General features: G+C 64.6%; 1 protein-coding gene across 1 annotated transcript in view; it reads left to right on the forward strand.

Moving 5' to 3' along the window:
• Nucleotides 1-26,075, forward strand: part of OBSCN (obscurin, cytoskeletal calmodulin and titin-interacting RhoGEF) — a gene marked incomplete at its 5' end in the record, with an annotated part of 113,769 nt that overhangs the window by 57,482 nt on the left and 30,212 nt on the right. The window contains 25 exons of the mRNA XM_080804163.1: nt 298-564; nt 675-941; nt 2,223-2,495; nt 3,054-3,320; nt 3,459-3,725; nt 4,276-4,548; nt 4,868-5,134; nt 5,829-6,095; nt 6,769-7,032; nt 9,022-9,285; nt 9,846-10,109; nt 10,652-10,915; nt 11,458-11,721; nt 12,063-12,326; nt 12,652-12,918; nt 14,620-14,886; nt 14,996-15,268; nt 15,831-16,103; nt 16,360-16,556; nt 16,691-16,766; nt 22,298-22,570; nt 23,032-23,307; nt 23,594-23,881; nt 24,029-24,331; nt 25,254-25,627. Of these exons, the coding sequence (XP_080660289.1) occupies nt 298-564; nt 675-941; nt 2,223-2,495; nt 3,054-3,320; nt 3,459-3,725; nt 4,276-4,548; nt 4,868-5,134; nt 5,829-6,095; nt 6,769-7,032; nt 9,022-9,285; nt 9,846-10,109; nt 10,652-10,915; nt 11,458-11,721; nt 12,063-12,326; nt 12,652-12,918; nt 14,620-14,886; nt 14,996-15,268; nt 15,831-16,103; nt 16,360-16,556; nt 16,691-16,766; nt 22,298-22,570; nt 23,032-23,307; nt 23,594-23,881; nt 24,029-24,331; nt 25,254-25,627 (6,599 nt within the window). The remainder of the gene's footprint in view (nt 1-297; nt 565-674; nt 942-2,222; nt 2,496-3,053; nt 3,321-3,458; nt 3,726-4,275; nt 4,549-4,867; nt 5,135-5,828; nt 6,096-6,768; nt 7,033-9,021; nt 9,286-9,845; nt 10,110-10,651; nt 10,916-11,457; nt 11,722-12,062; nt 12,327-12,651; nt 12,919-14,619; nt 14,887-14,995; nt 15,269-15,830; nt 16,104-16,359; nt 16,557-16,690; nt 16,767-22,297; nt 22,571-23,031; nt 23,308-23,593; nt 23,882-24,028; nt 24,332-25,253; nt 25,628-26,075) is intronic.

A 26,075-nucleotide genomic window follows, 5' to 3' on the forward strand; every position in this document is an offset into this window, starting at 1 on the left:
GGTGCTGAGCTGCCTGCCGTGCCCCTGGCAGCGCGCGAGGGCGCACGGGGCCCTGGGAGGGTGTCTGAGGGCGGGGGACGCCCGGGACCGGTGCTGAGCGGCCTGCCGTGCCCCTGGCAGCGCGCGAGGGCGCACGGGGCCCTGGGAGGGTCTCCGGGGGCGGGGGACGCCCGGGACCGGTGCTGAGCGGCCTGCCGTGCCCCTGGCAGCGCGCGAGGGCGCACGGGGCCCTGGAGGGTCTCTGAGGGCGGGGGACGCCTGGGACCGGTGCTGAGCGGCCTGCCGTGCCCCTGGCAGCGCGCGAGGTGATCGTGACGCAGCCACTGCAGGACGTAGAAGTCACGGAGGAGGGCCGAGCCTGTTTCTCCTGCGAGCTGTCCCATGCGGACGAGGAGCTGGAGTGGTCGCTCAACGGCGCGCCTCTGTACAAGGACAGCTTCCATGAGATCACCCACGAGGGCCAGCGCCACACGCTGGTGCTGAAGCGGGTTCGGCGCGCAGACGCGGGCACCGTGCGCGCCTGCTCCCCCAAGGTGTCGGTCACCGCCCGCCTGGAGGTCAAAGGTGAGGCGTCCCTGCGGGCCCTTAGGGTCCTCCCAGGAAGGGGCGCCGGGCTCTCTGCAGGCCTGAGGAGGCGCTCGCTCACCTGTCCACATGCCCCCCCCCACCCCCAGCAAAGCCAGTGGTGTTCCTGAAGGCTCTCGATGATGTGTCCGCGGAGGAGCGGGGCACGCTGGCCCTGCAGTGCGAGGTCTCGGACCCTCAGGCCCGCGTGGTGTGGCGGAAAGACAGCGTGGAACTGGGCCCCAGCGACAAGTACGACTTCTTGCACACGGCGGGCACGCGCGGGCTTGTGGTGCATGACCTGAGTCGGGACGACACCGGCCTCTACACGTGCAGCGTGGGCTCCGAGGAGACCCGCGCCAGAGTCACTGTGCACGGTGCGTGGCTGGCGCCGGGACAGCGCGGCCAGGGGGTGCAGCTGCGGCCAGGGGGTGGGGCGGGTCCAGGAGGCAGGTCCAAGCCCAGGGGTTGCTGCAGCGGCCAGGGGGCGGGTCGGGTCCAGGCGCGGGGTCCGTTCCAGGGGCCGGGTCGGGTCAGGAGACAGGTCCAGGCCCAGGGGGTGGAGCCGCGACCAAGGGGCGGGGCGGGTCCAGGAGGCAGGTCCAGGCCCAGGGGGTGGAGCCGCGTCCAGGGGGGCAAGGCGGGTCCAGGGGCGGGGTCCGTTCCAGGGGGCGGGGCTGCTTCCCGGAGGCAGGGCCGGGTCTGGGGCGGAACCAGTTTCAGGGCGCGGGGCTGCTGCCAGGTCTGTGTGTGGGGGGAGGGCTGCCTCTGCCCTGGGCCCACCCCTTCTCCAAGGCCGGAGGCTGCCCTGCAGGGCTCTGGAGGTCAGGACGGGCTCCTGGAGGAGGAGGCTGGATGTGATCCCAGGAGGCCCAGGTACAGGCAGGCCGGTGAGGGCCGATGAGCAAGGGGAGGGCTGGGGAGACTGGACTGGCAGTGCCTGATAGAGTCCCGGGGGCTGGAGACAGTCCCCCGGCATCAGGAACTGTGTGTGGACAGCTGTGGGGGTCGCAAAGGGGTACAGTCAGGGTCAGGGCTTGGGGGTGGCTGGCAGCAGAAGCCAAGATGTCAGACGTAGGATGCCCTGGAGGGACTCCCCGGCCACAGGCACAGCCTGGTGAAGGTGGTTGTTGGAGGGCCACGTGCCTCCCCATGCGGTCAGCAGGGCAGCCCCCTACCCCCCAGCACAGCAGATGTCCCTCGAAGCCCGAGCCTGACCTCCTGCGTGCACAGCTCTCCTGGCCCAGCTCCTCCGGTCCCATTCTCCCTCATTTGCGTGTGCACGGCAGGCCTGCTGCCTGGTCACCCTGTGGCGGGTCCCTGCCAGGCTGGCTGGGGTTTGAGGACAGAAAGGGAAGGGGGCAGGGCAGCATGGTGAGTCTGTGCTAGAGCTAGACAGCCCCTTCATTCGGGACTCCCGTCCTTGGCCTTCGGGAGTGTTCAAGCTGTGACCGCTGTGGACAGTGCTTATCCTGTAGTGGACTGGAAGTGACAGCAGGCCCCCCAGGATTAGGGCTGCAGGGGTGGGAGTGAGGGTTCAGCTGTCATGGGGTCTGGCCTGGGGCAGCTCTGGGCTTGACGGTGCCAGACTGGGGTGGGGGAGGGGTTGGGGTCCAAGAGCCTGGCCTGGGGCGACCGCCATCTCCTGTGGCCCACAGACCTGCACGTGGGCATCACCAAGAGGCTGAAGATGGTGGAGGTGCTGGAGGGCCAGAGCTGCACGTTCGAGTGTGTCCTGTCCCACGAGAACACCGGCGACGTGGCCACGTGGACCGTGGGTGGGAAGACGGTGGGTGGCTCGGGCCGCTTCCAGGCCAGCCGCCAGGGCCGCAAGTACACCCTGGTTGTCCAAGACGCTGCTCCTAGTGACGCTGGGGAGGTGACATTCTCCATACTGGACCTCACCTCCAAGGCCTCCCTCGTTGTCCGAGGTGGGTACGGGGCAGGGATGGGCGCCTGTCTCCATGGGGCTGGGGGTGCCATGGGGCCTCAGGCCGGAATGGGGTGCTCCTGGGGACTGTCCCCTTGGGTAGCTCCCCGGTTGGAGACCCAGAGACCCTGTTGGGGGCTGGGGCTTAGTCATCCAAAGGAGCTCCCTGTTTCCAGACTCCGGGCAGAAGCAGGGCTTCTGGTCTCTGGTGTGTGGTCTGACAGCTGTGGGAGCCCCTAGGCTCATGGCTCCCTGGGCTGGCAAGTCGCCGCTGCTCTTCCTGAATTCAAGCACCTGGCATGAATCAAATCCAGGTGCGGTGGTGACACCCAGTCCCCAGCTCTTGCTGCCTGTGGCCACGCTTTCTGTCCCAGGCTCTGAAGGGGGCCGAGGTGTGAGAGTCTGTGGCCTCCTCTGTCCTCTCCCCAGCTCCCTCCCCATGACCACTCTGGCTCCTGATTTCCAGGGCCCAAGGTCCCCATGGTCACTTGCCCCACCCTCCCCATAAGCATGGCTGGGGCCTGGCCGTGTCTCATGGTGGCCGCCCTGCCCTCTCCAGAGAGGCCCGCGGACATCGTGAAGCCCCTGGAGCACCGGCAGGCTGCTCCGGGCGAGGATGTGGTGCTGAGCTGTGAGCTGTCCCGCGCCGGCACCCCAGTGCGCTGGCTGAGGGACGGGAAGGCCATTCGCAAGAGTCAGAAGTACGACCTCGTCGTGGACGGCCCTCGGGCCATGCTGGTGGTCCATGCTGTCTCGCCCAAGGACTCCGGCGAGTACACGTGTGAGACAGAGGCTTCCAAGAGCACAGCGAGCCTCCGTGTGGAAGGTGACCCCACAAGAGACCCGGGGAGGGGTCCCCGTGGCCTCAGCAGGAGAGCTGCCCACGGTGGGGGCTGTTCCCTGTCCAAGGGGCTGGCCTAGGGCCTGCACAGCCCTCACCCCCACCCCTTCCCACCCCTCCCAGAAAAGGCAAACCGGTTCACGGAGGAGCTGGCTGATCTGCAGGGGACGGAGAAGGGCACGGCCGTGTTTGTGTGCAGGACTGAGCGGCCTGCCGCCGTGGTGACCTGGCGTAAGGGGCTTATGGAGCTGCCTGCCTCAGGGAAGCACACACCCAGCCAGGATGGCCTGACCCTGAAGCTGACCATCAGTGGCCTGACCAAGGCAGACAGTGACACCTACACCTGCGACATCGGCCAGGCCTGCTCCCAGGCTCGGCTCCTGGTGCAGGGTGAGGCCCGGCGGGGTCCTGGCCTGTAGGGGACTGGCTGGGAGCTGGGTCTGGAGGGGGCTCAGAGGCCCTCCGAGACCAGCTTCAGTTTCCCTGTTCCTGGGAGTGGTGGTCTCATCTCTGAGGCCCTGCTGGTGGGACCTGGTGCGAATTTGTGTAGCCATGGCTGCGAGCCCTTCCTCTGTGCTGGTGTGAGCCTGGTCCCCCATGCCGGAGCCAATGGGGATGGTCCATGGGACATGCGGCCCAGGAGCTGGGACGGCCCACGGGACATGCAGCCTGGGAGCGGGATGGCCCACGGGATGAGTGGCCCAGGAGTGGGGACGGCCCACGGGACGAGCGACCCGGGAGTGGGGACGGCCCACGGGACGAGCGACCCGGGAGTGGGGACGGCCCACGGGACGAGCGACCCGGGAGTGGGGACGGCCCACGGGACGAGCGACCCGGGAGTGGGGACGGCCCACGGGACGAGCGACCCGGGAGTGGGGACGGCCGATTTCCAGCAGCAACTGGCCGCAGGGGACCCTGATTGCGGGTCTGCGCCCTGTAGGCCAGAGGGTGCTCATCACAGAGGACCTGGAGGATGTGGAGGTGCACGAGGGCTCGTCAGCCACCTTCTCCTGCCGCATCTCCCCCGCCGACTACGGGCCTGTGCAGTGGTTCCTGGATCAGACGCCCCTGCACCCCAATGAGCTCAATGAGATCCAGGCTCAGCCCGGCGGGTACCACGTGCTCACCCTGCGGCAGCTGGCTCTCAAGGACTCAGGCACCATCCACTTTGAGGCGGGGGACCAGCGGGCCTCAGCCACACTGCAGGTCACAGGTGGGCTGTGTGCTCCGCACCGTGGGGGGCCCAGTCCACGGACTAAGGGGCAGCTGTGGGGAGGGCAGATGTTGGCCACACCCAGAGCATGGCCCTGGGGCTCATGGGGATGGTGCCCAGCCTGTGGACCCCAGTGAGGTGGGCTGTTGGAGGGTGATCCCCTATCCCCACAGGGTGGACTGCGCTGTGCCAGGCCTGCCTCATACCCCTGGCAGCCCATGAGTGGCCCTGGCCCGAGGGGGCAGCTGCACACCTAGCCAGGGAGCTGATTTGTCTGCAGGAGTCCCCAAGCATCCTGTGTGTCTCTCTGTACCCCCAGAAAAGCTGAGTGTGTTCTCCCGTGAGCTCACAGACGCTACTGTCACGGAGGGGGAGGACCTGACCCTGATCTGTGACACCACCACCTCGGACAGCCCTGTGTCCTGGACCAAGGACGGGAAGGCCCTGCGGCCATCGGCTCGCTGCCGGCTGAGCCAGGAGGGCCACCGGGCCCAGCTGGTCATTACTGGAGCCACCCTGCAGGATGGTGGGCGCTATAAGTGTGAGTCTGAGGGCTCCTGGACCAGCTCCATTGTCAGGGTCCACGGTAAGTTCCTGGGCTCACACTCCATCTCAGGGTGGGGGCCCTGGGACCCCAGCGTCTCCCCTCTCTCCGTCTCAGGGCTCTGCTGCTGCTGGAGGTGTCCCCCCCCCCCGCCCCTGTCGTCTCCTGAGCAGCTGCCTGCTTCTTGCTTCGTGCCTGTGTCTTGTCCTGACCCCCGTGTCCCCTCCCTCGGACTTGGCTGGTCTCCCCCTGCTCGGTTAGCATGGGTTGTTCAACACCATGCCACAGGCTGGGCGGTCCAGCGACAGACGTGGACAGTCTCCCTATCCCGGGGCTGGGAAGTCCCAGGTCCAGGCGTGGGCACCACCGGCTTCTCCCAGGGCCTCTCTCCGTGGCATGGACGTGCCGATTTCTCCCTGTGTCCTTGTACTGTCGTCTGTCTGTGTCTGTGTCCTCATCTCCGCCTGTGGGATTATGTGACTCGCAGGGTCAGGCTCAACCCTGTGGCCCCTTTTACCTTAATTACCTCCATAAAGACCCCTTGTTCAGTCACGGTTGCCCTGAGGTTCTGAGGGGTGGGGCTCCGGCCTGTGAATTTGGGGGGACACTGTTCATGCCGGTCTGCCCTTCTCTGCTCTCATCTCCCGCTGGCTGCTGTGTCCCCAGCTGCCGGCAACCACGGGGCCCCGGCTGGGGTGCAGGAGGTGGGTGTGAACCGAGGTGTGCCTGCCCACAGCACGGCCCGCACGCTTCCGGGAGGAGCTCAAGGACCTGGAGGTGCTGGAGGGCGGGGCTGCCACTCTGCGCTGCAAGCTGTCGTCCGTGGTCGCGCCCGTGGAGTGGCGCCGTGGAGAGGAGGTTCTGCGGCCCGGGCCCAAGTACAGTTTGCATCAGGAGGGCACGGTGCTCGAGCTAGTGGTCCGGGACCTGCGGCCCCAGGACAGCGGGCCGTACTCCTGCTGCTTCGGGGACCAGAGGACCGTGGCCACGCTCACTGTGAAGGGTAAGCAGCCCCGTCTGCCCGCCCACGAACCCCTTTCGTCCCTGTGGGAGGATGTAAATGGCATTCTCTGTCTGTCGGCCGTGTTGCAGCCTCGCCTGCTGAGTTCATAGGGAGAATGAGAAGCAAGGAGGCCACGGAAGGGGCCACGGCCACGCTGCGCTGTGAGCTGAGCAAGGAGGCCCCCGTGGAGTGGAAGAAGGGGTCCGAGACCGTCAGGGCTGGGGACAGAGTCAGCCTGAGGCAGGATGGGACCACATGTGAGCTGGAGATCCATGGCCTGGCCGTGGCAGATGCCGGGGAGTACTCGTGTGTGTGCGGGCAGGAGAGGACATCGGCCACGCTGACCGTCAGGGGTAAAGACCGCACGCGGCCAAGCAGAGCTGTGTTCTGGTGTCCAGTTGACTTTGTGATGTGCACCTGCACTCAGTCCGTGTTCATGTTCCTTCTCTCCCACGTTCTCTTGGTGTTACCCTCCATCCGTTACTCCATGGAATCTGCCTTGTCTCCTGGGCTGTTGTGTGAGCCACGAGAAGCCAGCATCCCAGCCCCTTCCCAGCCCTTGGTCACAGCTGGTCCTGTTGTCCTATGGGAGCCTGTCTTGTCCTCTGTCCTGTCATGTCCTGCCCCCAACAATCTCCAGAGAACCTGATGTTCTGTGTCTGAATTTTCCCAGCCCTGCCTGCTGAGTTCATAGGGAGACTGAGAAGCAAGGAGGCCACGGAAGGGGCCACGGCCACGCTGCGCTGTGAGCTGAGCAAGGCGGCCCCCGTGGAGTGGAAGAAGGGGTCTGAGACCCTCAGAGCTGGGGACAGAGTCAGCCTGAGGCAGGACGGGACTGCGTGTGAGCTGGAGATCCGTGGCCTGGCCGTGGCAGATGCCGGGGAGTACTCGTGTGTGTGCGGACAGGAGAGGACATCGGCCACGCTGACCATCAAAGGTGAGGACCATGTGTGACCATGTGGAGCAGTGTCTCCGTGTCCCAAACCTGTCAGGTTCTGTTGCTCTGCCTGGTCACTGCATGGTCCTCCTGCTTCTCTGTGTGTCTCCTGCATCCTGCAGCACGAATCCCTAGGACCTCCTCGTGTGACACTCGTTTTGGATAAACTGCAGGGCACAAGGACCTTCCTGCCCCCAGGGGGCCACATCTAGGGGAGAGACGGGGGCATCCCACAATACAAACAGAGATTTAGAGCCTTCTTGAGGCCTCTGAAGGGAGTATGCAGAGGAGGAGCTGGGAAGAGGTTGAAGCTTGGCATTCCAGACAGGGATGCCAGGAGGCTGGTGAAGGAGGAGAGCCAGGACACACATGCAGGGCCACGGGAGAGCTTAGGGGGTAGAGTGTGGGTGTGGAGGGTGGAGGGAGACGAGATCTGGGTACAGGGATGAAGCAGAGGGTTGTGGGACCTGGAGATCAGGTTTGTCGAGGTAAGTACGAAGGTTGAGGTGAGGTGAGTTGAGTGTAGAGAGTGAGGTGAGTCGAGACGGGTGAGGAGGTGAGCTGATGGGGGTACGGTGGTGACCCCATGTGGGGGCTGCATGACAAGGTGTGGGGGGAGGTGAGGTTTTGGTGTAGAAGGGGGGAAGGTCAGGAGTGCCTGACCCAGGAAGACAGGTGAGTGTCCACGGTTGGGTGAGGGTCCAGGTGTGGTGACTGGCAGGTGGGTGGGCTGTGCTCGCAGCAGCCGTAGGAGGGTCCAGTGGGGCATGGTATGTCCGACTGGGGTGGAGCACGATGCACAGGGAAGGGCAGGGTTGTGTCAGCTGGAGCAGGAGGGCTGTTCAGGGGTCCGCGGTGACCGGGCCATGGCCTTTGGGGGTGGGGCTGGAGGAGGCATGTGGGGGGAGCCCCTGTGCACGGAGCCACCTCCTATGGGGCGTCCCGCCTGCCATCCCCAGAGACCCTGCCTCCGATAGGCAGCCATGTTTCCAGCTCTGTGTCTGTGGCCTTTCCTTCTCTTTGGCTTGAGTTCATGGTCTGTGTCTGTCTGAGTCTCCCAGGCCTGACCACCCCCATTCACAAAGGTCCCGAGGCCTGGGCAGGCCAAGGGAGGGGGGCCCACCGTGTAGTGTGGTGAGGGGCCCAAGACCCTTGGGGATGCACAGGGCCTGACCACGGTGTGGCTGGTGTCTCCTTGGGCTGGGGTCCTCAGGGGCCCTTTTGGGTCCCAGTTACTTCCTGCAGGGAAGCAGATGGGAGGGCAGGATGAGGCCACCTCCCACATCCTGAAGGGCTCCAAGAGCAAAACCAGGCCCCTGTGCCACTTGAGCCGTGTGGCCAGGCACAGCATCTTTGCCAAGGAGGCACTGGGTGACCTCATGGGCCATGGGCAGTGGTACCTGCCCTGCAGTCTCAGTGCCCTCTAGCCCAGGGCCAGACGACCTAGGTTGACTGGCAGCAGGTGGCCCAGAAGAGCTGTTTCTAGAAGTACTGGTCACAAGGACAGCTGCTGTAAGGTGACAGGACAGGAGAAGGGCAGCTCCTGTTTCCCTCCCAGCAGGGTGCGTCTTGTTCCTGTGCAGAGAGAGTTTAAGGGACCTTGTTCACGTCTCCTTCCTTGGCTACATCTGACAGGATCCCCAAACTGCCACGATATAGGGAGCCACTGACCGTGGTGTGACCTGAGTAGGACAGCTTGTGTGGAGTAGAGGAGGAACTGGGCCCTTGAATCCAGTCTGAAGCAGGGCGGGCCATGGGACAGGTGGGAAGACGTCCGCTGTGGGCACTGTGGTCATTTCCGCATGTATGTCCATGTCCCGAGGCCCTTTGAGGATGCCACCTTCTCTGTGTCCTCTGTGTCCTTGTGTCTGAGTGTCCATACTTTGGTTGCTTATTTGCTCCAGAATGTGTTTCCCTGTTGAATGTCCACATCCTGACTCCTCATATTGCCCAGTCTGATGTTCCCTGTGTCACCTTGACTTTCCCCAGCCCTTCCTGCCAAGTTCACAAAAAGTCTGAAGGCTGAGGAGGCCACGGAAGGGGCCATGGCCATGCTGCGCTGTGAGCTGAGCAAGGAGGCCCCTGTGGAGTGGAGGAAGGGGTCCGAGACCCTCAGAGCTGGGGACAGAGTCAGCCTGAGGCAGGATGGGACCACATGTGAGCTGGAGATCCGTGGCCTGGCCGTGGCAGATGCCGGGGAGTACTCGTGTGTGTGCGGGCAGGAGAGGACATCGGCCACGCTGACCGTCAGGGGTAAAGACTATTTGTGGCCATGTGGGCCTCTGGCTTGGTGTCTGTGCATCATCTCCTGTCACCCCTTATTCTTTGTAGGGCTTCGTGGGCATCTGTGTCTTTCCAACTGTGATTTCTGTGTCTGTCCTGGAGCCTGTGTCCTCATTCAGCAGATGTCCTGCTGTTTGTGTCCAGTCCTTTGTGCCCCTGGTTTCTGCAAGGCCATTTGCCTCCCTCACCATCTCTGCATGTGTGTCTCATTCATGCCGTGGCAACTCTGTAGTTGTTTGATCCTTGTGTGTGTACCTGTCCTGAACACAAGTCCCCCAGACAGCCTACTGTTCTCCCTACTTCTTGGCTCCCCCAGCCATGTTGGCTAGAGTCATACAAAATATGAGGACTAAGGAGCTACTGAAGAGGTCATGGCCACAATGAGCACAGGCCAGGCTGAGGGAAGCCACACCTCACAGCACGTGGCCCATGTCCAGTTGGGTCTGTGTCTTCTCTGTGATATTCGTGTCCCATCTCATCCATGTGGTCAGAGACCGTGACTGTGTCTGTGTCTTTCTGACACTCCCCAGCCTTGCCCGCCAAGTTCACCAAGGGCCTGAGGAAGGAAGAGGCCACGGAAGGGGCCATGGCCACACTGCATTGTGAGCTTAACAAGGTGGCCCCTGTGGAGTGGAGGAAGGGGTCCGAGACCCTCAGAGCTGGGGACAGAGTCAGCCTGAGGCAGGATGGGACCACATGTGAGCTGGAGATCTGTGGCCTGGCCGTGGCAGATGCCGGGGAGTACTCGTGTGTGTGCGGGCAGGAGAGGACATCGGCCACGCTGACCGTCAGGGGTAAAGACCGTGTGTGGTCAAACAGAGCTGTGTTCTGGTGTCCAGTTGACTTTGTGATGTGCACCTGCACTCAGTCCGTGTTCGCGTTTCTTCCCTCCCACGTTGTCTTGGTGTTACCCTCCATCCATTACTCCCTGGAATCTGCCTTGTCTCCTGGGCTGTTGTGTGAGCCACGAGAAGCCAGCATCCCAGCCCCTTCCCAGCCCTTGGTCACTGCTGGTCCTGTTGTCCTTTGGGAGCCTGTCTTGTCCTCTGTCCCACTGTGTCCTGCCCCCAACATCTCCGTTCCTGTGTCCGACTCTCCCCAGCTGAGGTGGCCAGAGTCATACCAAGTGTGAGTCCTGGGGAGCCAGTGAAGAGGCCACGGCCACACTGAGCACAGGCCAGGCTGAGGGAAGCCACAGCTCACAGCATATGCTCAACACACTGAGCACGTGGCCCGTGTCCAGTTGGGTCTGTGTCTTCTCTGTAATGTTTGTGTCCCATCTCATCCATGTGGTCAGAGACCGTGACTGTGTCTGTGTCTTTTTGACACTCCCCAGCCCTGCCCGCCAAGTTCACCAAGGGCCTGAGGAAGGAAGAAGCCACGGAAGGGGCCACGGCCATGCTGCGCTGTGAGCTGAGCAAGGAGGCCCCCGTGGAGTGGAAGAAGGGGTCCGAGACCGTCAGGGCTGGGGACAGAGTCAGCCTGAGGCAGGATGGGACCACATGTGAGCTGGAGATCCGTGGCCTGGCCGTGGCAGATGCCGGGGAGTACTCGTGTGTGTGCGGGCAGGAGAGGACATCGGCCACGCTGACCGTCAGGGGTAAAGACCGCACGCGGCCAAGCAGAGCTGTGTTCTGGTGTCCAGTTGACTTTGTGATGTGCACCTGCACTCAGTCCGTGTTCGCGTTTCTTCCCTCCCACGTTGTCTTGGTGTTACCCTCCATCCATTACTCCCTGGAATCTGCCTTGTCTCCTGGGCTGTTGTGTGAGCCACGAGAAGCCAGCATCCCAGCCCCTTCCCAGCCCTTGGTCACTGCTGGTCCTGTTGTCCTTTGGGAGCCTGTCTTGTCCTCTGTCCCACTGTGTCCTGCCCCCAACATCTCCGTTCCTGTGTCCGACTCTCCCCAGCTGAGGTGGCCAGAGTCATACCAAGTGTGAGTCCTGGGGAGCCAGTGAAGAGGCCACGGCCACACTGAGCACAGGCCAGGCTGAGGGAAGCCACAGCTCACAGTATATGCTCAACACACCGAGCACGTGGCCCATGTCCAGTTGGGTCTGTGTCTTCTCTGTGATGTTTGTGTCCCATCTCATCCATGTGGTCAGAGACCGTGACTGTGTCTGTGTCTTTCTGACACTCCCCAGCCCTGCCCGCCAAGTTCACCAAGGGCCTGAGGAAGGAAGAAGCCACGGAAGGGGCCACGGCCATGCTGCGCTGTGAGCTGAGCAAGGAGGCCCCCGTGGAGTGGAGGAAGGGGTCCGAGACCGTCAGGGCTGGGGACAGAGTCAGCCTGAGGCAGGATGGGACCACATGTGAGCTGGAGATCCGTGGCCTGGCCGTGGCAGATGCCGGGGAGTACTCGTGTGTGTGCGGGCAGGAGAGGACATCAGCCAGGCTGACCGTCAGGGGTAAAGACCACATGTGACTATGTGGACCTGTGGCTTAGTGTCTGCATAGTGTCACCCTGTCACCACATTCTCTCTAGTAGGATTGTGGTTGTCTGTGTCTCGCTGGTGGGCTTAACTGGCTTCTCCTACCGTCCATGTCCTCATTCTGTGTTTGTCCTGATGTCATGTCCAGGCTTGTGTCTGTCTACTCTGGACTACTTGTCTTCCTCAGTATCTGTGTGTTTATTAAGTCATCCATGCTGTGACTCTTTACTGTTTGTGATTCTTGTGGGTGTTCCCATCATGGACAAAGTGTCTCCAAGATAGTCTGATGTTCGCTGTGTCACCTTGACCCTCCCCAGCCCTGCCTGCCAAGTTCACAAAAAGTCTAAGGGATGAGGAGGCCACGGAAGGTGCCACAGCCATGCTGCGCTGTGAATTGAGCAAGGAGGCCCCCGTGGAGTGGAAGAAGGGGTCTGAGACCGTCAGAGCTGGGGACAGAGTCACCCTGAGGCAGGATGGGACCACATGTGAGCTGGAGATCCGTGGCCTGGCCGTGACGGATGCTGGGGAGTACTCATGCGTGTGTGGGCAGGAGAGGACGTCGGCCAAGCTTACTGTCATGGGTAAAGACCGTGTGTGACCACATGGAGTGTGTGGGTGCCGGTCCTTGTCTCTGTGTCTCTGCATCTTCTATGGCTCTCAGAGGTACTCCCCTCCTCTGTCCTCTGTCTGTTCTACTGTCCTGTGTCCTTTGTCTGGTTACTGGCCTCCATGCTCATGACCTCATGGGGTCTCTCCTGGTGGTGGGGACAGAATTCTCCCCTCGTGTCTCTCTCTCACCTCACCCCAATCTGCCCAACTTGTCCGCCTTCAGTGTGTCCCGTTGTATGCTGGGACGCCCATGGCGGCGCTGATCCTGTGTCTCCCGGCCCCCCGCCTACCCTTCAGCCCCACAGGTGGTATTCAGGGAGCCCCTGCAGAGCCTGCAGGCTGAGGAAGGGGCCTCGGTCACCCTGCGGTGTGAGCTGTCCCAGCCCAACGCTGCCGTGGTCTGGAGCAAGGGCGGCCTGGAGGTGCACGCTGATGGGCGCAGAGAGCCTCGGCAGCGGGGCCCCACAGTGGAGCTCGTACTGCGGGACCTGCGCCGGGAGGATGCGGGTGAATACGCCTGTGCCTGTGGACCCCAGACCACCAGTGCCACCCTCACTGTTACAGGTGGGCCCCAGGGCAAGACTTGTGCCCCATGCAGGACCCCTGTGCTTTGGGGTGTGCCTCAGGGCTGCAGCACCACCCTGGGCATCCCACGGGGGACATGTCAGGCCTGGCAGCAAGCTCAGCCCTCTCTGTCCCCACCTAGTAGCTGAGGTTACCGGTGGCATCCACGGCTGCACCCGTGATTCCCTCCACCATCAGGCCCCTGTGGTTCACCTCCGCGGCGCATGGCCACCCCTGCAGTTCCTCTCCCGCACTCTGTACCTTCGTCCGTGCGGTTCCCCTCTGCACCCATAGTCACACCCCTGCGGAACCCACCCCAGTCCTGTAGCCACGCCCGTGAAGGCCCCACTTGAAACCCCCCTGCAGTTCTCTGCGCAGTGTAGACACGCCTCTGCACCCATAGCCACGCCCCTTTGGTGCCCCTCTGCACCCATAGCCACGCCCCTTTGGCCCCCTCCGCACCTTGCAGCCACGCCCCTGCACCCATAGCCACGCCCTCGAGGTTCCCCACTGCACCTTGTAGCCACGCCCCTTTGCCCCCCCCGCACCTTGCAGCCACGCCCCTGCACCCATAGCCACGCCCTCGAGGTTCCCCACTGCACCTTGTAGCCACGCCCCTTTGCCCCCCCCGCACCTTGCAGCCACGCCCCTGCACCCATAGCCACGCCCTCGAGGTTCCCCACTGCACCTTGTAGCCACGCCCCTTTGCCCCCCTCCGCGCCTTGCAGCCACGCCCCTGCACCCATAGCCACGCCCTCGAGGTTCCCCACTGCACCTTGTAGCCACGCCCCTTTGCCCCCCCGCGCCTTGCAGCCACGCCCCTGCACCCATAGCCACGCCCTCGAGGTTCCCCACTGCACCTTGTAGCCACGCCCCTTTGGCCCCCTCCGCGCCTTGCAGCCACGCCCCTGCACCCATAGCCACGCCCTCGAGGTTCCCCACTGCACCTTGTAGCCACGCCCCTTTGGCCCCCTCCGCGCCTTGCAGCCACGCCCCTGCACCCATAGCCACGCCCTCGAGGTTCCCCACTGCACCTTGTAGCCACGCCCCTTTGCCCCCCTCCGCGCCTTGCAGCCACGCCCCTGCACCCATAGCCACGCCCTCGAGGTTCCCCACTGCACCTTGTAGCCACGCCCCTTTGCCCCCCTCCGCGCCTTGCAGCCACGCCCCTGCACCCATAGCCACGCCCTCGAGGTTCCCCACTGCACCTTGTAGCCACGCCCCTTTGCCCCCCCCGCACCTTGCAGCCACGCCCCTGCACCCACAGCCACGCCCTCGAGGTTCCCCACTGCACCTTGTAGCCACGCCCCTTTGCCCCCCCCGCACCTTGCAGCCACGCCCCTGCACCCATAGCCACGCTCTCGAGGTTCCCCACTGCACCTTGTAGCCACGCCCCTTTGCCCCCCCCCCGCACCTTGCAGCCGCGCCTCGGCACCCCCACAGCCACGCCCCCGTGGTTCCCACCCCAGACCCTTCTCAGCTGGCCCCTCCCAGTCTGCCATGGCGCCCCAGCGGTTAGTCTCATCTCCCCAGAACCCTCAGCCGAGTGCCTGTGGTGCCTTCCCTACCCATCGCTGCTCCCTGGCGGGTCCCCCCTGCACGCCCGCAGGCACCCTGGGCCCCGCCCCCACTCTCTCCCCGACGCACGGCAGCACCCCTGCGCTCCTGGCCCGGCGCCTCACGCTCTCTGCGTCCCCGCAGCTGCACCTGTGCGGTTCCTGCGGGAGCTGCAGGCCCAGGAGGTGGCCGAGGGCGCCACGGCACGCCTGCGCTGCGAGCTGAGCCGAGAGGGCGCCAGCGTGGAGTGGCGCAAAGGGTCTCTGCAGCTCTTCCCGTGCGCCAAATACCAGATGGTGCAGGAGGGCAGGACCGCCGAGCTGCTGGTGCGGGGCGCGGAGCCGGAGGACTCCGGCCACTACACCTGCGACGCGGGCGACTCGCAGAGCACTGCCAGCCTCTCCATCCGAGGTGAGCTGCCCAGCAGCGCCTTGCCCTCTTCGGGGCCCTCCGTCCCCTAGCGGGCGCGGGGGGGGGTGCCTTGCTGGGCAGCCCTAAGTGCACCTCCCTGGCCCTCCAGCCCCTAGGCCCGTATTCCGCGAGGAGCTGCAGAGCACGGAGCAGGAGGCGGGCAGTGTGGCCCGGCTGCGCTGCGAGCTGAGCGGGACAGAGACCGGTGTCCCCGTGCAGTGGCTCAAGGAGGGTGTGGAGCTGCACGGGGGCCCCAAATATGAGATAAGGCGCCTGGGGACCACATGTGAGCTGCTGATCCACCGGCTGGAGGCCAAGGACACGGGCGAGTATGTCTGCGTGGCCGGCGGCCAGAAAACCGTGGCCTCTGTCATGGTCAGAGGTGAGCCCTCCCTGCCACCCCCTCTCCCCTTGTGGCTGCTCTGGGGGTGCACCTGGCCTGGCCCAGCTCCCATTAAGGCCAAGCCCTTGTCTGGGTATTGTTCCAAGGGCCCTGGGGTTACTGGCTCTCCTCCTTTCCACGTCCCTCTGGTGCAGGTGTTCCTAGAGAGGAGTATTCATAGTGGGAAACACACTGCACCCCGCCCCCCACCCGAAACTGCATTGCATCCCAAGTCCACAGGCAGGCAGCCTGGCCTGGTCGTCCTCATGGAGCCCTGCCTGTTTTAAAGGGCTTGCCTTCCTGCCGTCCTGGCTGGGGCAGGGCTGGCCCCAGGGTGGGTGAGGCAGCCCAGCACCCCACAAGTGCCCATGTTCCTTCCAAACAGGCACCCCCAGCCCCGTCTAGGAGTTGAGTGTCATGGTAACAAGTGTGTGGGGCACAAAGGGGCTGGGACGAGAAGAGTGTGAAGGTGTTCAGGAAGGTTTCCTGGAGGAGGAGGCCTGGGAGGTTGGCTCGGGTGTTCTGGGCTGGCTGGTAAAGGGACCTGTAACCTATCCCCCAGAGCCGGAGGTGACCATTGTGCGGGGGCTGGAGGATGCCGAGGTGCAGGTGGATGGGGACGTGGAGTTCACTTGTGAGGTGTCACGGGACGGAGTCACCAATGTGGAGTGGCGTCTCCAGGGCCTGCCGCTGCAGAACAATGAGGTGACGGAGGTGTCCGTGTGGGGAGGCCGCACCCACACTCTCCGGCTGACGGGCGTGACCCCCGAGGATGCAGGCACCATTTCTTTCCATGTGGGCGTCCACACGTCCTCTGCCCAGCTCATTGTCCGAGGTAGTGGGGCCTGGCAGGCTCGCTGCACACTCTGGGCTGGGGGGTTCGGGCCCTTGTGGGCCAGACACAGGTCCCTGGATCCCTGCCTTTGTGGGTGGGGAACCGGTGGGGAGCTGGCCCTGTGCTGGGTGACTCTGGGATGGAGTGGTGCCTCACGTGCCTGTCTTCAGGAGTTGGGGTGGGGTGCTGCGGCAGACCCCGGGGACTGAGAGGCACTCCCGACTGGGAGGCCGACCCCGTATCTCCCTCTGTGCAGCCCCTGAGGTGACCATTCTGGAGCCCCTGCAGGACCTGCAGCTCAGCGAGGGCCAGGACGCCCATTTCAGGTGCCGGCTGTCCGGGGCCTCTGGCCAGGAGGCCCGCTGGGCCCTGGGAGGGGTGCCGCTGCAGGCCAATGAGATGAACGAGATCACTGTGGAAGACGGCACGCTCCATCGCCTCACCCTGCACAAGGTGGCTTTCCTGGGACCTGCCCTAGCCGCGGTGCTCCCGGGGGTGTGGCTGAGGGAAGGTCCCAGCACAGGGCTGGGGGCCTGTGGAGATGGTGGGAGCAGGGCTGCCAGGCTGAGACCTCCTCTCTGCTTCAGGTGACCCTAGAGGATGCCGGAACCATCAGTTTCCAAGTGGGCTCGTGTAGCTCGGAGGCCCAGTTAAAGGTCACAGGTGGGCAGCCCCCTCCCCGAAGCAGCCCCTTGCCTGTGTGTGTCTGTATTTGCCTACTCAGGGAGCTGTTTGGAGGTGGTGTGACCAGAAACCCAAGCCTTCCAGAGGTGAACTTGCCTTGGGGGGACCATTTTCCACCCCCTCGTGGCGAAAGCCACAGACCGGAAGCCCAGCGAGATGCACCAGTGCGTGCCAGCTTGAGGCATTCTTGTGTGTGTGGGACCCCACTATGGGATGAGTGCTGTCCACAGGAGGAAGGTGGGGGCGCGGCTGCTGGGGGCCCGGGCCCTGCGGTGGAGGCAGGGCCTTTGGGATTTCCACCCTCCACACGATGACCGTCGTGACACCAGTCCATGTGCTCATGTCTACACTGACACACAGCTGTGCATCCAACAGATTTCCAAGTGCTGATGCAGCAGGGCAACTATCATGCATGTGGGTTTAGACAAGAGCATATAAGGTTCCAGGCCTGTAGGCGGCATCTGGAGACTTTTACCTTGGGTTGTACTTTGTCCCCGGAGCTGGTCATCTCTGAGTGCCTGACTCAGAGGTTTTCCCTTGCTGTCCCACTCCCGGTTTTCAAGCTGCTCCCAGGCATCTAACCACTCATCTGCTATCCATCATCCACCCACACATCCATCCACTTATGCATTTACCACCCATTTTTCTGTTTGTCCGCTTATCTGCCTGTTCATCCAGCCACCGTCCTTCCACCCGTCTGTCCCATCACCATCCATGCACCCACCATCCACCCATCTGTTCACCCACCATCCCTCTGTGCGTCTGTGTATCTATCCACCATCTACCTCACCATCATCCACTTAGAGAGGGGACAGATGCAGCTCTGCCCCAGGGAGTCCCCAGTCTGCTGTGGGAGTTGGACATAGAGACAGAATATGTCCTGAATCTCAGGTCCCCTGGTCTCTCCACCAGATCTTCAGAGGGTGGACAGACAGCTGGGACTGGGGCTGGGAAAGGCTCCAGAGAGTAGTACCCTCAAGTTGAGGGATGGGAGAGGGGTAGTATTCTGGTTGTCCTGAGCAGAGTGGGTCCGGGAAGGCTCTCATACGTTCATCAGGTTGGGCATCTGTGAGGGGGCAGCATGGAACTGGGCTGGGCCTTGCAGGCTTTACTGAGGGCTGTGCCTTGGCCGGTCTTGGCCTGGTGACCCCAGCTGGAGTATCCTGCCCATGGCCTTGTGGGGAGGGCCATAAGCATGGGGCTGTGTGAATGAGTGTCCCGACAGGTGGCATGTGGATGAACTTGGGAACTCTGCTGGAGACGGGCATGGGGAACTGATGGGGTAGGGTGGGGATGCAGTCAGGTGTGCACTCTTGGGAGAGGGGAAGGGCAGGTGGGGGCTAGGGCAGCAATGGTGCAGCCTCGGGGAGGGTATGGAGGGCCTTTTGGGGGAGGGGTCAGCCGTGGTGGGTACAGGGGTACAGAGCAGGTATCATCTGCATCTGGGAAGGCCCTGGGCTCAGGCCCCACTGTGCGACAGGGCAGGGGAACAGTTGTCATGCAGGATTAGGGCCTGGGAATCTGAGGGCTGGAGGGACCTTGGGGCACATCTGCATAGATGGAAGTCTGGGAATGGGAGAGACGCCTGCTTCCATCTCTCCGGGGATGGAAAGCTTCTGTCCCAAAGGAGATCCCACACCACACCAGAGCCGTGGGCCCCGCAGCTTCTCCTCACTTCACACTCCGCCCCACAAAGACCCCAGTTCGGGGGCTTAGGGCTTGTGCGCTGTGCCTTCTGAAAGGGGCGTGGAGGCAGGTCATCAGCCTCCTTTGGTGAAAGTGGCCGCGTGCCAATGGGGGTGTCCGTGGCAGGGGGCGCTGAGCCGGTCCTCCACAGGCTTGCTGTGCGTGGTCTGGGGGTCTCATTCTGCAAGCAAGGCGGGCCAGCTGGTCTGGGTGGATCTGTAGACTCAGACCCCGGGCTGGCGCCACGGACTCACAATGCCCAGCCGCCCTCCTTTTGCCCTCTCGCGCAGAGGCGGCCCCATGCCTGGTACGTGGCTTGCAGAATGTGGACGTCTTTGCGGGGGAGGTGGCCACGTTCTCCTGTGAGGTGTCCCGCGCGGGTGGGCCGGAGGCCCGCTGGTGGCTGGACGGCACCCTACTGCAGGACAGCCCCCAGAGCGCCATCTCCGTGCGTGACGGGACCGTCCACTCCCTCACGCTCTCGGGCCTGGGGGTTGCCGACTCAGGCACCATCACCTACCGTGCAGGGCCCCTGGTCTCCACGGCCAAGCTGTTGGTCAAAGGTATTGGCCGACGGGCCCCCGCCCTGAGCTGGCGCTTCTGCACCCGCTGACCTGGCACGCTTGCTGCGGGCTCCCTGGGCGGCGGGTCTGGGGCTGGCCCCAGGACGTGGACAGGGCATGCGCAGGGGGAGGTCTGCTGTCCTGACTTGTGGGAGAGAAGGCGGGGCTGGGGAGTGGTGAAGCTGGAAGGCATGCCCCTCCTCGGCCCCCGTGGGGCCCAGACACTGCTTCCTGCCTGGGCCCGCCCTCTGAGGAGCCCACGGAGCAGTCGGGAGGGGAGAGCCCCCTTCCCAGTCCTGGGCAGAGCCTGCACCGTCCCTGCTAGCTGCTGCCTCCCTTTCTGCGGGCTCTCTGGGAGGGACCGCTGTGGGGGTGTCAGGAACTCCTGGGACAGCTGAGAGGGTCTCCCGTGCTGTCCCACTCCCAGTTTTCAAGCCGGTCCCATGCATCTAACCACTCCGCAAGCCTTTGCCTGGCACTCTTACCCCAGGACCAGGGCAGACTGCACATGGACACACACCCACGCCCTGGGGTGACCCATTTGTTGAGTAGTATTTCAGCAGGCTAAGAGGGGATGGGGACCCCAAGGAGGTTAGCGAGGCCCCTGGAGCAGGGACGAGCTGAGATGGGGGGGGGTTGCGTATGACCAGCAGAGTTCACAGACCCCAAGCAGGGCCTGGGGGCTTTGAGGACAGGTGTCGTGTCCCTGCTGAGGTGAAGAATGGCCTGGGCCAGGGGGTGGGGAGGGAGGTAGGGCTTTGGGGATGAGAGGGATGAGGAGGGGCCTAGGGGAGCCGCCAGGGGATGGTGGTGGGCAGGGGTGAGGCTCGGGCCGCCGGGACGGGGCCCCTCCTGCCATAGCCCCACGCTTGCTTGAGCTGCTGAGAGCACAGGGCGGGTGGGGTGCGGCCGGGCCGCTCTGGCTGACGCGTGCCCGGGGTGTCGGCCGACAGATCCCACGGTGGAGGTGGTCAGTGCCATGCAGGACCTGGTGGTGGAGGAGGGCGGCCCGGCCGAGCTCCTCTGCCAGTACTCGCGGCCCGTGCAGGCCTCGTGGAAGATGGACGGACAGGAGGTGCGCGCTGACGGGCGCCGTGTCTTCATAGAGCAGGACTGGACCGTGGCCAGGCTGTCCTTCAGGCCAGCCTTGCCTTGCGACAGTGGCATCTATTCTTGTGAGGCTGCGGGCACCCACGTGGCAGCCCTGCTCCAGGTGCAAGGTGAGGCCTGGCACGGCTCTGGAATGGCTGGGACCGTCCCGAGTGCTGCCCAGGCCGGCGGTGACAGCCCAGGCTGGTGGTGACAGCCCAGGCCGGCGGTGACAGCCCAGGCCGTGTGACCATGCCGGAAAGACAGGGTCCAGCAGGCAGGGGCCCGCCTTTCCCAGAGCGGCCTGTTGGGACAGGATGGGGTGCTGGGCTGCGCTCCTTGAGCCTGGGGTCTTAGCTGTTCTCCCAACCAGGCCAGTCCCCCGAGGGCCCCCCAGCCTGTGTCCCCACTGCAGCGCAGCAAGGACGTGCTCTGGGAACAAGGAGTGGGGTGCGGACAGCAGCCCCTGTCCGGGGGACATCTCTTGGTTGCTGACACTTCCCCTTTGGGAAAATCTGAACCCCTCCTGGGGATGAGTGAGCTGCAGGCTGGAGGCAGTGGTCAGGGGCCACCTGCCGGATGGGGCACCCCCCTTCACTCTCGACAGAACTTAGTTTTTAAAATGCTTTGTTTTTGGTCGCTGGGAGCGAGGCTCAGAATACACAGCAATACCCCTGTTCAGGGGGCCGTCCCTGTGGGGGCTGTAGGAAGGGGAGATGGCCGCCAGCAGCTATGGGGAGGGGCCCTGTGGGAGCCCAGACCTGAGGGAGGCGGGGATGGGCCCGAGGCATGAGGGCATCTGGGCAGGGGGTGCGGACAAGAGAGCCCCAAGAAGCAGGAGAGGGCAGGTGAGGGCTCAGCGGCTCACCGTTGCTTTGAAGTCTGGGATTTGATCAAGGCAAAGCAGCAGGTACATCTGGGATGGGAACTAAGGACGCTGAGGGCCAGCAGTGACGGCAGGTGTGGCCCTGCTCCCCCGCAATGGTTAAGAGCAGCCCCCGCCTGGCCATCTGAGCCCGGTGCAGACGTGGACATAACCCCTGTCGGTGCTGCTGATGCTGATGTGGAGAGGAGAGGGGCCGGGATGTGGGGACGTCGGGTCTGTGGTGCCGGCAGCCCAGGGCCAGGAAGGTGGCCATAAGAGGGACATAGACCGGTTCTCTGGTGCTCTGTTCTGCTCCTTTCTCTCCGTGGGGCTCCTTGTCCAGAGCGGGCACCCTTGCCTGCAGGGTGGACTGTGTGGACAAGCTGGGATTGAGCACGAGGGCTGGGCACAGGTTTCATTCGGGTGCGTACCCCAGAGAGCCGCTGGGGCTGTGCGCCTGGCTGCCCTGCCCCCCTCCCTTAGGTCAGCCTCTGAGGTCCTGTGGGTCATGGTCACGGCCTTCCCGGCATCCAGGCCAGCTCCGGGTCGCCTGGCACTCCCGTCTGGCCTGACATGCACCCCACTCCCAGGACCCCACCTGGCGCCTGGCCTCCAGGTCCCTGCTGCCCCTCATGAGTCCCTCCTTCCTTCCCGTCCCTCTTGTCGGTCCTCTTGCCTGGCTCAGGCATGCCCAATCTGAGGTTCCTCCTCCTCCTGGAAGCCCACTCAGACTGTTCCTACGGGCAACACTGCCCAGCAGGTGGTGTGTTGTGGGAATGGGCCGTGGCAGGTGGCAAGCCAGGGCAGCCAGGCCCTGAGCTGGAGCTGGGGCCAGGCATGCCCAGCCTGAGCTCACAGTTTACACAAAAACCACGTGTCCGCTTATCAAGACTGGTGTCCTGTGTGCACAAGAGGACTAGAGAGGGGTAGGGGATTAGGGCAGAGGTGCGTCTCGGGTGTGTGTGTGTGAGGGGAGCAGCTCAGCATGGCTGGGGACAGGGAGAAAGGGGAGCATTTGCAGAGCCCCGTTCTGCAGTGGGGGGTGGGTGGGGTGGGAGTTTGAGCCTGGCTGTGCTTTGGAAACACCTGTGAGGCATCTCACCAGTCTGGTGTGGAGACCCCCTCCCCCTGGCCACCAGCCAAGGCCACCAGAGCCCCTAGGGTGTGGGAGTGGGCGGGGCCCCACGTGGACACCGTGTGCTGCGCTCCACTGGCTGTCTCCTGTTCAGCCCTGGGGCCCTTTGTAATGGGGGGAGGCCCTCCCTTAGGACCACGCAGGGAGCCCTGAGCCGCCCCCTTCCCCGCAGCCAAGAACACGGTGCTGCGTGGCCTGGAGAACGTGGACGCGCTGGAAGGTGGTGAGGCGCTGTTCGAGTGCCAGCTGTCGCGCCCCGAGGTGGCTGCCCACAGCTGGCTGCTGGACGACGAGCCCGTGCACACGTCGGAGAACGCGGAGGTGGTCTACTTTGACAACGGCCTGCGTCACCTGCTGCTGCTCAAAAACCTGCGGCCGCAGGACAGCTGCCGGGTCACCTTTCTGGCGGGGGACGTGGTGACGTCCGCGTTCCTCACGGTCAGAGGTCAGGGGCGCCGGAGGGTGGAGGCGGGGGCGTGTATCTCGGAGAGCCCCCCCAGCAAAGCCTCGGGCCTGGTGGGGGGTGGGGTGGGGCCAGGACTCCAAGACCCACCCCCCCAGGACCCCGTGCCAGGAATGTACGGGGCTGGGACCAGGTTTCTGAGACCCCCCCTCCCACGCCCAGAACCCCGAGCCACGGACGTACAGGGCTGGGTTCTGCTGTCTGAGACCCCCTCCCGCGGGACTGGAGCCGCCAGGCCTCTGAGACCAGTCCCACCATGGGACCTCGCACCACGGACCTGCAGGGCTGGGGTCTGGTCTCTGAGGCCCCTCCTGCCTAGGCTGGGTCTCCTCTGCCAGAGGGAGGCGGCAGAGCTGTAGGAACCTGGTGGCACGCAGGTTTACCAAGCGTGCCCCCCGGCCACCCCTGCGCCATTGCGCTTACCCACACCACCCCACCCACAGGCTGGCGCCTGGACGTCCTGGAGCCGCCGCAAGACGCCACGGTGCGAGCCGGGGCGCAAGCCCACTTCAGCTGCACGCTCAGCGAGGCGGTGCCCGTGGGCGAGGCGACCTGGTACATCAACGGGGCCGCTGTGCAGCCGGACGACCCTGACTGGATGGTCACCGCGGACGGCAGCCACCATGCCTTGTTGCTACGCAGTGCCCAGATGCACCATGCCGGCGAGGTCACCTTCGCCGCCCGCGATGCGGTGGCCTCCGCACGGCTCACCGTGCTGGGTGGGTGGCTCGGGTCGCCTGGTTCAGGTCGCGGGGAGGGCTCTTCTGTTCCAGTCCTGGGGGCAGCCAGGGGCCTCTCCGTGGCCCCCATCCTGGTTGGCTCAGGGCACGCAGTCTCCCTTGGCTCCCGCAGACGGTCTTGGCCTTTGAGCACAGAGGCTCACCCGCCTTGGGGGAGGGCCGCTGGTGCCCGCTGCACACCCCAGAATCAGACCCCAAGCAGGCCGGCTGGGTACGCGCGGGAGCCGACCGGGAGCCTCCACGGACCAGCCTCCACTCCCTGCAGGCATCCCGGATCCCCCAGAGGACGCTGAGGTGGTGGCGCGGAGCGGCCGCTCCGTGACACTGTCATGGGTGGCCCCCGCAAGCGATGGTGGCGGCGGTCTCTGTGGCTATCGTGTGGAGATGAAGGCGGCTACCACGGGCGAGTGGCGCCTGTGCCACGAACTGGTGCCCGGGCCCGAGTGCGTGGTGGACGGCCTGGCCCCCGGGGAGACCTACCGCTTCCGCGTGGCGGCCGTGGGCCCAGCGGGGGCTGGGGAGCCTGTGCACCTGCCGCAGACAGTGAGCCTGGGTGCGTCGCTGTGCTCCCCGCGGTTGGGGAGGGTGAGGTCCGCCCGGAGTGCTCGAGGTCTCCCCAGGCTGCAGGGCCCCGGGCACGCCTTTGTTGAAGTGGCATCGTTCCCCGCAGAGCCCCAGGAGCCTGAGCCTGTGCCGCCAGCGCCCGTGCTGGGGGCTCCCGCGTGCCCCGCTCCCGCGCCCCCGGCTCCCGTGCCCCCTGCTCCCGAGAGCCGGCAGGTGGTTGCCGGTGAGGACGTGTGTTTGGAGTGCGAGGTCACCGAGGCGGGTGAGGTCGTCTGGCTGAAGGGGACGGAGCTCATCCAGCCCAGCGGGCGCTTCCAGGTTCTCTGCCGGGGTCGGCAGCAGACGCTGGTCATCCGGGGATTCTCGGCGGAGGACCAGGGCGAGTACCGCTGCCGCCGCACCCAGGACCCCACCTCCCCTGCAGCTGCCACGTTCCAGGGTGCGTCCTCGGGACCCAGCCAAGGCGTGAGAGCCCTGGGGTGTGGGAGTGAGCCGGCCCCTCCTCTTCGTCAGCTCTGGTTGGGGGTGGAAGGGCAGGGGGTCCTCTTGGGGAGGCTGCCTCACGCCAAATAATACTGAGGACAGGTGGGGAAAGGCAGAGCCTCGTGGGTCAGCTTCTTCACGAGGTGGCAGCTCAGGTCACACTGATACCTGAGCAGGACGCTGGCCAACACGTGCCTTCCTACCCACTGCTGGTCCCTTGAGATCTCCGGCCTCCGCCCTCTGAACCTCCCTTCCCCCTTCCTTCTGAGTCCCGCACTCCGTGCTCTGAGCACTGCCACGCGGAGTCCCCCACTGAGTCACTCCCCCCTGAACTCATGCCCCCACGCTCGAAGGTCCTCCACCACCTGTGCTCTGAGCCCTCACTATGAGCACCCCCATTCTGATCCCTTCCTCTGTGCTTGACCCCCACGCCCTGTGCTCTGAGGCACTGCCAGACCCGCACCACCACCAGGCTCCCCATGGGCCCCCTTCTCTGTGCACTCTGAGCACTCCACCCCAACTCTGGGCCCCTTCCCCCGTGCACTGACCCCCCCTCTCTGACTCCCTCCCTCTGTGCTCTGACTCCCCCCCCCCCCCCGTGCTCTGAACCCCTCACACCGGAGGCATCTGCACTTTCCCTGACTCTGGCCCTGTCCTTGGGCTCACTCCTCTTCTGCAGGGGCCTGACGTAGGTTGAGGTCTGGCCTCATCAAGGAAGCTGAGGCCAACAGGGAGTTCAGAACCTCAAAACCTTGTAAAGACTGGGCCTTGAGAGCTCTCTGGTCTACGGAGGAGAACCACAGTCACAGCCTGGGCCAGCCTGGGGTAAAGGGTTTGTCATCCCCCCCACCTGCTGACCAGTCTCCTGTCCTTCTCAGTGGTGCTGACACCCGGGTCTGGGGATGAGACCCCTGCACAGCCCAGCCTCCCCCCTGAGGCAGCCCAGGAGGGCGACCTGCACCTGCTGTGGGAGGCCCTGGCCCGGAAGCGCCGCATGAGCCGTGAGCCCACGCTGGACTCCATCAGTGAGCTGCCCGAGGAGGACGGTCGCCTGCAACGTCTGCGACAGGAGGCAGAGGAAGCAGCCCCTGACCTCTCGGAGGACTACTCCACAGCAGACGAGCTGGCGCGAACCGGCGAGGCTGACCTCTCGCATACCAGCTCTGACGATGAGTCCCGGGCAGGCACTCCTTCCTTGGTTACCTACCTCAAGAAGGCTGGGAGGCCCAGCACCTCACCACTGGTCAGCAAGGTCGGTGTCCCGTGTGACCTGCAAGGGGAGGCCTGGGTGGCTCAGATCTTCACCCCTTATCCACCCAGCCACCCATCCCCCACCCTCCGATCAACCTACCCATCCACCACTCACCCATCCCCCACCCATCCACCACCCTCCGATCAACCCACGCATCCACCACTCACCCATCCCCACCCATCCCCCACCCTCCAATCAACCCACCCATCCACCACTCACCCATCCCCCACCCATCCCCCACCCTCCTATCAACCCACGCATCCACCACTCACCCATCCCCCACCCATCCACCACCCTCCTATCAACCCACGCATCCACCACTCACCCATCCCCCACCCACCCCCCACCCTCCGATCAACCCACCCATCCACCGCTCACCCATCCCCCACCCATCCCCCACCCTCCTATCAACCCACGCATCCCCCACTCACCCATCCCCAACCCATCC

This window comes from Martes martes (assembly GCF_963455335.1).
Source record: "Martes martes genome assembly, chromosome: 5".
NCBI lineage: Eukaryota > Metazoa > Chordata > Mammalia > Carnivora > Mustelidae > Martes > Martes martes.